At 39.9% G+C, this 14,720-nt stretch overlaps 1 protein-coding gene across 1 annotated transcript; it reads right to left on the reverse strand.

Annotated features, from left to right (window-relative positions):
- Positions 1–1,946: 1,946 nt before the first annotated feature.
- LOC311276762 (alpha-2-macroglobulin-like protein 1) lies at positions 1,947–12,814 on the reverse strand. The gene is made up of 34 exons (XM_084386644.1): positions 12,632–12,814; positions 9,316–9,499; positions 9,090–9,246; positions 8,941–8,993; positions 8,793–8,813; positions 8,547–8,712; positions 8,379–8,463; positions 8,194–8,308; positions 8,001–8,121; positions 7,812–7,921; positions 7,572–7,739; positions 7,270–7,494; positions 6,964–7,176; positions 6,736–6,885; positions 6,355–6,504; positions 6,190–6,265; positions 5,843–5,993; positions 5,537–5,762; positions 5,321–5,444; positions 5,127–5,248; positions 4,999–5,050; positions 4,800–4,883; positions 4,535–4,711; positions 4,344–4,419; positions 4,098–4,254; positions 3,937–4,011; positions 3,700–3,862; positions 3,438–3,622; positions 3,150–3,368; positions 2,947–3,068; positions 2,750–2,831; positions 2,580–2,663; positions 2,127–2,232; positions 1,947–2,043 (listed from the first exon to the last, which is right to left on the reverse strand). Exons 1-34 carry the CDS (start codon positions 12,709–12,711, stop codon positions 2,003–2,005), a joined length of 4,320 nt encoding a protein of 1,439 aa, XP_084242770.1. The 5' UTR covers positions 12,712–12,814; the 3' UTR covers positions 1,947–2,002.
- Positions 12,815–14,720: the final 1,906 nt, after the last annotated feature.

Here is a 14,720-nt window from a genome sequence, read left to right on the forward strand (position 1 = left end):
TACAATCAGAAAAATATAACATGCTTTCATGTCTGAAAACATTATTTTTGTCTTACATTTAACAATAAATTCAGACAAGCTCTGAGTTTATTATGAGTTTAAGTTTAAGCTGAGTTTAAGCTCTGACTAATTTAATTCCACCCCTTTATTTTTTGTGAGCTGGAATGTGTGCAAAGGATTGTGGGTGATTTAAGGCAGCGAAGGATACAACGCTATTTTATGACGTGATAGTATGTCCCAAAGCTTGTCTACTATTCTGCTACACACTCAAAAGTATGTACTTTTCTTCACAAAAAGAGTACAAACTATTAGGGCGTAGTATTAGTAGGTGAATTGAGATGTAGCACTAGACTACTACATAAACCTGGATCAAATTAGTGGGACTGCATGAACTTCAATGACCTTTTATGAAACCGCTTCAGCCCTAACTTATTTGTTAGGTTCATTAAAGTCTGGTGCTGGAATTTAATTCCTGCTTTTCTGAAACAGGCCACTGGGTCCTCTAGTAAAAAAGTAAAAAATAGTAAAAAAAAAAAAAAAACATACCTCTGTTTGCTGTAAAAACATATTGGGCACAGCTTGACCTATGCTTTCCCTGTTTGAAAAAAAAAATGTCAAAAATGTGTAAAGTTGCCATTTAACACCACAATATGTCATTTTGAATGGTTATGTTGATATATTTGTTAAATGTCTATCACAATAAGACAATCCATATAATCTTTGCAAAAATAGAACAGATATACTAGCAGGTTACAGAAATCAGACTTTATGCAATTTTAATCCACTGTTGCATGCGTGCACAGTTAGGTTTTTGGTGTATAAAAACTACAATTTTAGTTTATAAAATACCAACATATTTATCATAATTTACTGCACATACTAATATTATTTTTTACCTCAATTGACCTTGTATAAAAGTTTTTCACAGATATGCCTGGGGAATTTGGCACATGGCTATCGCTGTCAGGCATCTTGGATTGCTGTCGTCAAGCAATGAATATTTGGAATGCAAGACAGCAGCCACTGTTACATTATTGCTGTCAATCTACTGACACTGCCCTCAAGTGGTTTGGAGAAAATTACCATGACAAATGAACCCTAAATGGAGTTAAATTAACGGTTAAATTAAATTAATTAATACATTAATTAATAAATTAATAAAAATAAATTTCACCATGAAAACCTCCCTTTTAATTTACTCCTTTAAATTATATTACAACGAGGTTGATATAAACATTTAATATATATATATATATATATATATATATATATATATATATATATATATATATATATATATACACAAATGCAAAAGTGTTTAACAGTGAACCCCCAACCCCAATTTTCAGGAACAGATAGCAAGTAAATGTAAAATAACAGCTTAGTATCTGTACAAGTTAAATATAAATTAATCCTTAATCCTAATTAGAGTAGGGTTATTAGGCTACTGTCATGGCTGCACATATCCACCAGTGTTAATTATATATTCATATAAAAGAATATAAAAACTGCTTCACTGAGAGGCTCATTGAATAATGACTTCTATACATTCCAGTACTGTTTGTTTACTGCTTTTGGGTTTGTTATAGTAATACTGTCTACACTGGATATTAGTCTAACTGAATGCCTTTTTTTTTTTGTTAAAGCCATGGTTGTAAAAGTTTTTTTTTTTTTTTGTCCGTAGACTGTCCTTGATGAATAAAGCTTGCAAGCGAAATACATCAGTTTTAAATGCAAAAACTGATTTTAACATTCCTTTTACACAGGTTAGTCTTTCTAGAAAAATGTCAAGTTCAAGCTCTAACAAGTTAACTGCCACTGCCTGAGTGAACTACATTTCAGTCATCTAACAAGATTTGAAGTCAAAGGACAAATAGAAGAACACTGCAACTTCCTGCTTCAAACTAATGTCAGATGACAAGCTAAACAGGCAACAAAAGGACTGATTGTGTAAAAGCAGTTTTATTTAAGTCATGTCTCCTACAGCCAGTACTGAATCAAATCACGGACAGGGGCATGTGTAGGTGGTCTCAAATGAATCACCTGAAATAGAAAGAGAAAATGAGCTGGATCATGTTTAACAGTGAATTTAGCCAGAGCAAATCATGATTAGGATGAAAGCATACTTGGCTGATAGTAGTCATAAATGTTGATGACTGCAGGCTTGAGATTTTTTACTGCAAGAACCTGTTTCAGCTGCAGAGTGTAACTCATGGGGACGCCTTTGGGAACCTGCAAGACAGAAAGGATGAACAGCAGCACATACACAGCACTCAAGATGGCAGCTAGTATTACCCCTAAATTCCACCAACTGCAGAACGGCTGTGGATCCGCAGAGCTCCTATTTTTGCCGGATAGCTCCGCAGCAATTCAGCACTTATATCACGTGATCATACGGGAATTTGCGAGATCTCGTGGGTACTCGTGACTTCAGCTGTCAGTCACGGCCACAGCCGTTCCGCAACAAATCCGGACCTGGTGGGTATTGGAGGACGGCGGAGTACGGAGCCGACACGCAGCGGAGCCGATCCACAGCGGTTCCGCAGTTGGTGGAAATCCGGGGTTATACCCAGTCTCACCTCTTTAAGATACACTAGGACATGATCATCTTCAGCATCAACCCTCTCCACGAGCGGGGCGAATGATTGGGGTGAAGAACCGAGCTGAGGAAAAGACAATAGTCTACAGACAAGTACATGTGAAGGAGCTTCAAGGATTTTGGGACTTTCTAAAACTTAAACCTACGAACCAGCGACGTATCCGCTGTGAAGCCCGACAGGAGCTTAATGTCCACTAGAACCATGTTAGTGCTTGCTTTTACGCCGTCGTATCTGAATGAGGGTGATGGGGAAATAAAGAGGTCAAGTCAAAAGGATCAAGAACAGCTTCCTTTTGGAAGACGTAAAACTTGGCCGTTTTAGGACACAAATTCAAAGCGGTTCTTACTTCACCATGAAGTTCAACATGAGATCGGTTCCAAGCGGTTGGCAGTCTCCAGTCACCTGCGCTTTGACGCTCAGTGTTTTGACGGCTTTAACGGGTGTTGGGATGTTGTAGAAACACGCAACCTATAGTACGAGTGCAGAGCAAACAAAGCACAGTAAGATTTGGATGTGCACAACAGAAGCTGAGGGAGTGAAGATACAGACCTGCACAGACACACAAGTGGATCCTGACGCTTTAACACTATATTTGCCAGGAACATTCTTCAGTGGCTTCTCCTGATACAGCAGCCTGTTGTCTCGATTCACTTTGAAGCTATAAGAGTCTCCCACTACTGAAGACTGTACGGTAACAGTGCTGGAGCCGTCCAAGCTGAACACTTGAGCAGCGTACACCGACAGGGCATGAAGAGCCACCACTGTGTCCTAAAAACAAGCACCAGATTAAAAACCTCCTCATAAATTATTGCACTCATATTCGGTAGTCAGAGGCACCTGGGTGGAGGAGAAGCCTCCATAGGGATTCTGCTGGGTCACAAGCCAGTTGACAATGCGGTTAGCATAACCCAGATTAGCTGTCGTGAGAGGCTGAACAGCGAGAACCGCTAGCAGCACGTAAGAGCTGATCTCCACCGCCAGAGTATCACCAGATGTCGTCTGAGACCAATGGACCTTAGTGCCTTAGGATGAGATGGAGTGGAGAAAGTTGATGACAAAGAACCTGATGAACAAACATCAAGAGGCTGGTAAATCTCACCATCAGAAATGCCAAGGTCGTTCAAGCAAGCTAAAAGCTGTGAGTGAATGGTGGTCTCTCCAGCCAGACCGAAGGTGTAGGCCAGCAGAGCCGTGGCATAAGTGTTTCCCAGGTTCCCAACGACAGGCCTCAAGCATGACAGAGCGTTGGTAATGACGGGATCCTCAAATCAAATCAAAACAAATATCAGAAAAATCATCTGCAAGGAGCTCACAGAACTACTGGAGATGCGTTTACCGTTGTGGGGACGCCTAGTTCAAGCAGTGATGCAACAATGTAGGCAGTCATGGTCACCTCGTCACCAACACCACCCTAAAACACCACCACATTTGATTTAGAGGAATGGCCTCATCTCACGACAATTGGATGGGGCATAGTTTAAGAAATATGTATTGCACCTTCATGTCGATGTGGTGCAGAGTTCCCTGCTGCATGAAACAGCCGTCTGAACCCTGCTTGCTGATCAACCAATCCTTTGCACTCTGCAGGACATGTGGATCAATGAAGACAAATTGCCTCGCTAGACCAAAAGACCTCATGACAAAGGCGGTCAACCTGGTCGTGAAAGAGGTTGTAACAAACTGAACTTACAAACTGCTGGTGCCACGACAGATTACACAATAGTAGAACAGAGCGAAACTCACCACGTATTCGATTCATCATAACCAAATGTACTGTATGAACCATCACCATGTCTGTAGTTCAGTTGTCTTTGGTATCCTGATTGGGGCAAAAGCCACATGTACATTGGTCAGGGAGTTAGTCTGAAGAGAAGGACTAAACCTCTTTGGAATTTAGTTTCTTACAAATGTAAAGTGGATTTGGTCATCCATACCTTTCTGAAGGAAGCCTGTGGCGGTCTCTCGGATGGCTGCGGTGAGTTGCCCCGTGACTTCCAGGTACAGCAGGATGTAAATATTGGGAGCGAGAACAATCATATTCTGTTCTCCACAGCCATACGGCATCTGTAATAACTTATCCAGATTCTTCAGCGCACGACCCATTATGTCCCCTACAAGATGTCAAGCATTAAACCCACATCAGAAACAGTTATTCTACCAACCTTCACATGTCAGTTTCTACTCAATGAAATGTTTTACCAAGGACTGAAACAGAGCATCTGGCTGATCCTTGAACCACATTTTTTGGAAATATCAGGGTCACATCTTCAGAAAGAACATTTCCTGCAGACCGAAAAGAACAGCTCAGAATTGAGCGCTAGGCTAAAATTGAGCCGTACAGGGAGAATGTATTGAAAATAAAAAATATTTTTATATATATTATAGAGTGCTAACAAACCCTTTGGACACAGTAACCAACTCTGGGTGTTTGTCCTTTCAACTCCTTCAGGCTATAAAAGCAATAAAGACACCACATCAGTAGCAGCATGATCTCCATCAAACTCCAGTAGGCTGGTTAACACTCACCAGGACAAGAAGTCGTCGAGTGACTACGTCAATGCGTCCTCTCGTAGGCACAGTCACGACTTCAGTGCCACATCGAGACCGGGATGCTTCAGCTGAAGCACTGACAGTCACATTGACAGTTCCTGCAGTGACAAGTGTATATTAGGTGTTGCTCATGTCCTGTCTAATTTAGAGAGAGGCAGTCCAAAACTGACCTAGAACAGAAGCCGAGAGATCCCATTTGAAGGTCTTTCTCCCATTGGCACAAAGACAGGATGAATACGGATCAGTATATGGTTTAAGTGTGAAGGCCTTGGATGAAGCTGGTGTTACTTTAACCTACCAATGAAACCGAGCACATGGAGCAAAGACACATGACCTTCTATACACATCTATCCATCTTTATAGATATCAAAATAAACATTGCAGACCATGATGCACTTGGACAGATAGCTGAAGACTGTGGCCTTCAGCTCAAAAGACTCCCCACGGACGATGGAGTACGGCAGGGAGAGCTCCAGGAAGAAGGGCTGGAAAACCGTCAGCAGAGCAGGAGGAGCCAGACCGAAACCTTTTGAGGACAGGCAGAACGCCTCAGTCTCCCATGTGGTGATGGTGTCAGGAACAGTGAGAGTAACTTGTGTGGATCCAGTGTCTCTGAAAGACGGCACAAGAGAAAAATAAGAGGAACCGAAGTAAAAACGGTGGTTAAGTAGCTTTAGAAGGAATTCACTAACCCCACTTGAGCAAGCTGCCAGAGCCATGTTTCTGGAAAGTAAGTCCTGACGGTCACTTCTGAAGAGGGAGTGTTGGGTCCAGCACTTTCTGCTTCTGGAAGAGCCATTCCAGGAGGAGCCATTTCAGCCATGAATACAGGACCATTCATCACTGAAAGAGACAAGTTATTTCACCCATTTACTCTGCTTATTCTTCAGACACTAAAACGTTCATGGTTCATAAATGCCCCTTTTGTTGAGATTATGGAAAATTAAACAATTTGTCCATCCAAAAGTTAAGCAGAATAACCTCCTACAAGTCATGCAGAATTGTTTATGGAAAGAACTGCCCATCTGCATATACCTACTTTCTGGAAAACTAGGATACAGAGGGCACGGAGGGGCTCGTACAGCAAGATTTGTTACGATCTTCATTCCCAGGCTCTGTCATAGTAACAAGTCAAAACAAGACCAATTTAAAGTCAATGACTCCATACTATTCAGTGACTACATGATCATTTATGGTTTCCTACCTTGAAGGTTGTGTAGGCTTGATTTGCAGGAGCAGTGTAGGCAGGATCTATAGGAAAAGCTAGACGGGGTCGAAAACCAAGACACTCTGGTTCATCCTGAACACTGGGTGGGTAACCTGATAGCGAGCGCACTGGGAGCAAGTCAAACACCTGGGACCATAAATCAGTGTTAGTATGTCACAGGTTTAACTAAATGCATTAATGTTTGGTATGTTGTGGTCACAGTTTATAGGTGTTAAGAATGTACACTAAAACTGCTATAAATTATAACATGATAGCATAGGTTTGTCCAATTGATCCATTAGCATTACTCGTATTCTAAAGCCGAACCTTACTGTCAATCAAGACCAACAACAATTTAAATCAACTGCACATGGATACCATTTTAGCACTCAGACGTCTTCCTGGCTCCAAGATCCAGATGCTCTGATCTACAGCACTGATGCCACACAGAGATCCTGCTTCAGCAGAGACAGTCAGAACATTTCCCTCAGCAGGAACAGCCGTAGCAGGAGAGAACTGTAGAGACACCTGGAACAAGGACCAACACACTCTAGGACACGACATCCTACCCCACTTGAAGGCAAAAGATGCTAGGGCACATCATACCTGGTTTTGGAAACGAGTTTCTGTCTCAAACAATGCACTACCAACAACAACATTCTCACTGGGCAGAACACAGTAGACCAGAATCTGCACAACTGGAGCCATACCAACACTGACAGACAGCTGGAACGACACAGAGCCACTCGTGACGATATTAGAAGCCCTCGCTTTGACCGTCTGAAAGCCATGGAGGACGATCAATCCTCTGGACAAGACCTGACAAAAACAAAAAGGTGCATAAAACAGGTGAGAGCAATTTTATTTAAAATAAAAATAAAAAATAAATTCAAAACCCTGATGTCCACTCACCATATAGATGATGTCAACGCTGTAGTCACCAGCCTCTCCAACAAAAGAATACTTGACCGTCACTGGAAACGCAGCATCAAATTTGAGCGGCTGCTCGAGCTTCACTATAGTCAGTTCACTAGATGGGTTACTGGAAGCATCAGGTTGGAGAAGCTGAACAACCCTTGTATCTGCAGTGAAGTATGGCGATTTGTAACCATTGACAACAGCTGGAGTCGCACTTGCCTGGGGAACAACGAATGGAATGGGTTTCTAGCGAGTGTGAGAAGTCCATTTCACAAAACAGAAAGAGCAAATCGTACCACCAGATTCAAAGCGGCTTTAGGAAGACTAGCAGTGCAGAGGGAGAATGAGGCCAGTCCTTCCTGGTTTGTGGTCAGAGTCTGCAGCAGTTTGTTGGGCCAGCTGTTATCCAAGAGATAAACCTCTTTGTTTGCGACTGGAGTCCCATCAAAACGAGACACGGATATCTGTTGGGAATCAAGGTTAGAAAAGGAAACAAATGTGAAGGCTTCTGCGACAAAGGGTGAACATTTACTTGCCTTTCCTTTAATCGTTGATCCAGGTTCAAAATAATCCGGGAGGTCCACAAACGTGACCTTGCCGACTTCAAACGTAATGGACACGGTCGCAGATTTTGACATCAATACATCTGGGGAAAAAACAAACGCTCTGAATAAACAAGTCAACTTCCTCCGTACGCATGTCTTTGGTCCGGATCAATAGCTCACCTTTTCCCTCCTCAGTGACATTCACATTTACAAGAAAAGTGTCTTGCATATTATTTTCAGATTTGGTGTTAAAAAACACTGATGTATCGACGGTAAGGGAGGCACAGCCTGTGGCATTCATCTGGTAGCAGAACAAAATTTTAGTCAAGCAAGAGCAGAAGAAAAACCCTCCACTGCAAGTCAGGAGTCACACCTCTGCGGTTTGCTTTAAGCACAAACGGGTCAACTCAGGAACCACAGCGTATGGAAATGGATCACGGCACACTTCCACCAAGGCTAGACCGGGTACAGGTTGGCCATATGTGTATCTGGAAAACATCACAAGGAACAAGATCAAGAACTGACCAACCACAAAACAAGAAAATAACTGTCACTCACTTGGCACAAGCCTCAACTTTCAGTCCCACATCTGCAACGCTGTACGTCTGTGGTGCGTTTACGGTCACGTCAAACTTGGGCAAAACTAAACCAGAAGTAAATATGTTGTAAGACCTCAGATCTGTCATTGAACTGTTGCACATATACACAATGTTCATAACAGCTTACCATATTTTTTCACCTCAAAAACATGGGAGATCATTTGGTCACCAATAAAAGCCTTTAGTGTGTACATCCCTATCTGAGCCTCTGGGTTTAGCTCGTGAGAAAGCTGCAATATCCATCCCGTTGAGGAAATGTTTGTCCACTGACCAATTCGGTTATTATTATTGTCCTATTAAAACAATGAACAGCTCAGAGAAATACTGCAAACAAAGCAAGTGCAAAAAAGCACTGGCACCAGAAAATTCTCACCTCTACCACCACCAGACTGTACTGCAAAACACAAAGACAGGAATGTTAAGCATTTAAAAAGAACACACCGATGCAGCAATCACGCAAAGAAAATCAAATTGCAAAACTATGCATGCAAACATGCAATTTGTTCATGGTCAGGCCTTACCATCTGATCAAGAGGCAAAAACTTGCCATCCATGGTGACAACTCGGAAATTCACTGCAAAAACAGCAATAAGGCTCACATTAAGAGCATAATGCTCTTGAAGGACTTTCTACACCTCTAATATTCAACCAAGGTTAATTCACCGCTCACCTGTTTGTCCTGGATTGTAGATGGGTTTGTCTGTTTGGATGAAGGTCAACGGCTGGTAACGTCTGAACATGACTTTTCTCTCTTCAGTCGCTCTGAAGACCTTCCCTTGGACTTCTACCTTCAGCGTCTGCACAGATTCTCCAACTACTCGAGGAGCCTGTGGAGAAACTCAGTTAACAAACCAGAAAAAAATAAAAATAATAATAATAATAATAAAAAAACAGACCTTGAAACAAAAGCAGCTGTGAAAGGGCTTTGAAGAAACCTGCTGCACAAGTTGAGTCATCCCATTTTCCTCATCAAGCAGGGAAACTGTCATTGTGAGACGCTCTTGGGGTTTTAGAAGACTTGCACACAACTTGGCATCAGATTCAGTTTCAATCACTGCAGGGAATGTCACCATGAATAACCTGTGTAAACATCATGAAGTTTAGGTTCAGGGACCATGTTGGTTGAACATCCACAGAAAGTGGCTGCCACAGGGTTGCCAGGTCTGTGCATCAAAAATAGCCCAAATCAATAATCAGCAGGTGTGGTATTAGAGCTGCACAATTCTGGATTGTCATTTGAAGCAACAATTTCATAACTATACATGACAACTGCTCTCTCTGGCTCAGCGGCACCAAAGCAGATTTGAATGTTCCTTTTAATTGTCAAAGGTTTTATTAAGGCTGTGAGGGTGTTTGAATCTATCACAATCTCTCAGCGATTAATCATGCAGCTCTAGGGTGTATGTTGAAGCTCCGAATTTAAAGGGGATATCATGAAAATCTGACTGTGCCCTGTGTTTAAGTGCTATATGCATCTACCAACCCAGAAAGCGTGACCCAGTCATTTTGTTTTGGTAAGCCTTTCTCTGCAAGCATGTCAAAAAAAAAAAAAAAAACACTCTAACCAGATTTCACTCTCCTTCTGACGTAGGAAGGGGGATCTTATAATGTTACCGCCACTTAATCTGCACGTTTCCACCCACGGCGCCACCATCTGGTTTTCACAAGCGACAACAGTGTAACCAGTTCTAATGCAATGGCAAAAGTTCGAGCGAAGAATGTCTGTGGTTGGCTGCACAGATGAGCACTGAAAACTATTTTAAAAAACAAATGTCACAGCTGTCTAATAAAGACCTCAGGGAACTGTGTCAACCCGTGTAAAAAAGTTAAACATGATGGTACAAGCAAGTCAATGAGCTGAAACAATGTAACTCCACAACTACATAAATGTATTCACTAACAAGTCTGAAACGTCCAGGTGCATCTAAAAGTTGAACCACTTCCTGAGTATCTCCATCAGGCTGCACTCGCTATTGTTTTTTTTCTGAGATTTTGGATGAGTGAGACAGGTTTTGTTTTTGCCGGAGTATCCGGAGCTCTGTAAAGGATCAGCCTCTTCTGAACAGAGGCGGAGCAGCAGCTCATTTGCATTTAAAGGGACACACAAAAAGGCACATTTTTGCTCACACCCAAAAGGGGGCAAATTTGACAAGCTATAATAGATGATCCGTGGGGTATTTTGAGCTGAAATTTTACATACATTAAGGGTTTCCCCAGAATGTTTTGTTACATCTTTTGAAAAGGGGCATAGTGTCATCTTTAAGTATGTGGGGTTGGTTGTCTGGGTGAAGAAAAAAAAAAAAAAAAAGAAAAAAAAACCTTTCAACAATGATTTGAAACAAGATATTTAACTCAATGAACACCATACATTTGACCACTAGATGGCAACAAAGTACAACATGATCAATGAACTTAACATATGGTTAAGGAGATTCATTTTGCCATAGAGACAGAGCGCAACGCGTCATTATCTGAAGACCACGCCCACCGGGGGGAAACATTTCAACCGTCTCCATTGACTTTGCATTGCGAGAGGCTGCCTCCTTGTCATTTATGACTGATAAAAAAAATAATAATAATAAAAAAAAAAAGTAAAATAAATGTAAAATAAATTTTAAAAACTGCCTAAAAGCTGCTGTGTGACAAGCTAAAAAGACCCAGAAATATTTTATAAGCTTCCGAACTGTAAAAGCCGCCTTTAAGGAGATAAAAGTGGAAACCGGCAATAAGACGTGAAGCATCAGCAGGAAGAATGGGTAAATTGTGGGATCCTGACACTCAATATGTCTACGTGTGCAGTAGGGGAGCACAGGGCACAACCTAACGCGGGGCTAGTTGTAACACACTTGTTTTAAATACTTCCACACGTGCTAGCATGACGAAACTTGGTGTAGCCTATTTACTAGTTGCCATATTAACACTATATAGAGAAAGAATTGCGGCAATTTCTTTTTTTTTTGGGAAGATATCCATAGACATTAAACCATAGCAAAAGTAAATTTCTTACTTAAGTTAATTTTTCATCTCTATTTTTTTGCGTTTATTTAAAATAAGACAAATCTGATATTATTTTAATCTCCAATATGTTATTTAACAGTTGAGATAGTTCTTTAATGCTTTGCTAACTAGCAGAAGACACTAGCAGGGTTTAAATCCCAGTTGTGCAGGCGGGGCATGTTGTAACACTTCGTTACAATGTTACATTAGAAATATGCGATTATATTCTATAGTTTTATTAATTTTATTGAGAAAACGTGAGAAAAAGGTGAATAAAGACTGAGAGTCAATGTTCAGAAATAACTAATTGTTTGTTTTGAACTGTTGTATAGCTGTGTTTTCCTGTGTTTCATAGTCAAAACTCAAAAATGGGTTTATATTTAATTATAAAAAATTGGCATTATTTTATAAGAATTTTTTTTTTCAATTGTATTTTATTTAGAAAATATTTTAGTTTGTCTTGTATATTTTTTTATTAGATCAGATAACATTTTAATCTGTCATATGGTCATGTTACAATGTGCCCCTCGCATGTTACAATGTACCCCACCTATGGGGCATGTTGTCACATTTCACTTCCATTCTTTCGGGGTATATCCAGAAAAAGGTATATACTGTATTAATCAAACAAAACCACATAATTGTACTAGACATGTGGGAAATTAATGTGGGGAAAAATAAATACTCTGAAACATAAGTAAATTTACACAAACTGAGAAAGTCAAAAAGCATTACTTTGTGCCCCGCTCTCCCCTAAACATTGTCACTGCCTGGTAAGTCAAATATCCAAATGTCAGTTTTATATATTATATTTATGTAAGCTAAGCTGTAGCATTTTGACAGTATGCAATGTCGCGTTCCAGTGGACGTAGTTCTCAGAGTAGCTCGAGAACTAGTTGCGCTCTGTCTCAATTGATCCACTTTTATGTCCTGAAACAACCGTTTTTTGGGGTCGACAGCTTATAAAAATTTCTGGGTTATTTAGCTTGTTTGCTGTACACCTTGTCACATAACAGCTTTTAGACATTGTTTTGTTTTTTGTTACAAGTCATAAATGACAAGGAGGCATCCTCTCGCAATGCAAAGTCAATGGAGACCGGTTTCCCCCACGGTGTGGGCGTGGCCTAAATACGCTCTGCCTCCTATCTTTAAAACTGCATCAGCATAAACATTAGGCTGCTTCCGTTCTCTTCAAAGCCCATTGATAGTACTCACGGCTTTTTCTGTCCATCAACAGCAAAGAGGAAAAGGGCTAAAATGAGCCCTTTCCAAACACAAATCTCCCTCATAGCCATGAAGCGCAATCATCCAAGACTAGACAGAAATCAAGAGTCTCTTTCAAAAACCCTGCAGCACTTCTGTTAAGATTCACACTGCTCTACAGCTTAACCCTAAATCAGCTGCACTGATGCCAGCGTTATTTAAACGCTCTTAATAATTCAGAACAGCTTGATTTAGCACTCACAGGCAATCTGGACATCTTTAGGGCGGAGCTCCGGTAATTAATCACAGGGTTGCCAATTCTGAAACACACGCTCTACAGTCAGGTTCGTTTTCTCCCTTGCGTTTGGTAGCAAATCCTTCCCTCACGGATAAAAATGATAGGGTTTTATATAGGGTTTTGAAGGATTTATATATATATATATATATATATATATATATATATATATATATATATATATGTATATGTATATATATATGTGTGTGTGTAGGGTGAATACTGGGTGGGACAGTTAAGCTTCTTAATTTCTATCTTTACATGTAAATGATTCCATTACTAAAAATCAACACTGAGCTCATCATAAGCAAGTATGTGATAAAAAAATATAGATTCTGTGGCTATGACATCACTTCCGGGGGTGTGGCACACCATATTCAACAACCTTACAGTGAACCGTGATGGTAAAGTAAAATGACATAGATGTTATAAAAATTAAAACATTCATGGATCATTTGTAATTGTTATATATTTTGTTATAGGATGTAATGGTGATTCAGAATGTGTAAAAAATCACATTCATATGAATCTTTTTTTGTTGTTTTTTTATGTGATTTTAACACTGTCCCAGTTTGCCAATAGCGTACTGTTAAACTGGGACAGGGTATTACTAGCAAACTGGGACAGCCATTTAAGTCATTCTAATGGGGGAATTGAGTTCACTTTTTGTATGCCCCTCATAAATTTAGTTAGCTAGCTAGATATTTCAACAAAGATTGTAAACTGATTTTAAAAAACAATGCCAATTCCAAAAAACAAAAACAAAACAAAAAACAAGAAAGATGGAGGGTACAAACTTGGATGGCTGGGACATTTGCAATATTTGCAAAAAAACTTTTCAACAAAAAGGAATGAAACTTAGCCTGTGTGGAATACAATTAGCCTATAAGAAGAAATGTTTAAGAAGATTTCTATTTTTTTAAATTTAGATGAAATAAACTAAACCCTATAAAAAATATTGTGGACAGGCGAGGGAGGGAGGGAGGGAGGGAGGAAAGAATCTGCTGTATACCTGCACCCCTCCTTAAAAAAAAGTGATTTTTATTATTTTTGTTGTTGTTGTTTATATTGTTATTGTGTATTTAATTCATTGGGCCTACATTTGAATAACAATTTAATGTGTTTGAAGTGTCCCAGTTTGCCAATAAAGGTGTCCCAGTTTGACAGTAGCGCCTGGAAAAATGTGGTTTTGGGGTCCATGTGTGTTTGAGGAAGAGTCATCCATCCTGTGTTTAATGTTTCTTTCTTTTTTATTCTGTATAGTAGAGTAGAGCACTTAAGCTATTTAGAATAGTATCATATGAGGGGCTAAGACATTTGGATCAAAACATTATGCAGAAGGTAAATTATCAGAAAAGTGTCCCACTTTACCAGTATTCACCCTATGTGTGTGTGTGTGTGTGTGTGTGTGTGTATGTATTCAGAAAGCTTATTTTATTATTTTTTTTCTTATATTTTTTTTACCTTTAAATTACTAGATTTGATCAATAAATAATAAATAAATAGTAATTGCACATTCCTCACATTATTCACATTATTCAAAATAACTCACAATTTCATGCATAAACCTTTTAATTCAGCTCAAAAAAAAAAAAAAATCACAGATTCTGTGTCTTTGCTGAAGTCCTGTGGGGAAAAAAATATATATAACATATGCATTTTTGATTTACACGCTGTTTAATGTTTGATCACATTATCTTACATTTTGCGTGAGCAATCTATCACTTGTTTCAGTTTCTGTTTTGATCCGGAGATTCTGTACTAGATGTGTCTTAGCGCCCCCTACTGTATAACAGTGAAAACATG

The sequence above is a fragment of the Rutilus rutilus genome (genome assembly GCF_951802725.1).
Source record: "Rutilus rutilus genome assembly, chromosome: 1".
NCBI classification, from domain to species: domain Eukaryota; kingdom Metazoa; phylum Chordata; class Actinopteri; order Cypriniformes; family Leuciscidae; genus Rutilus; species Rutilus rutilus.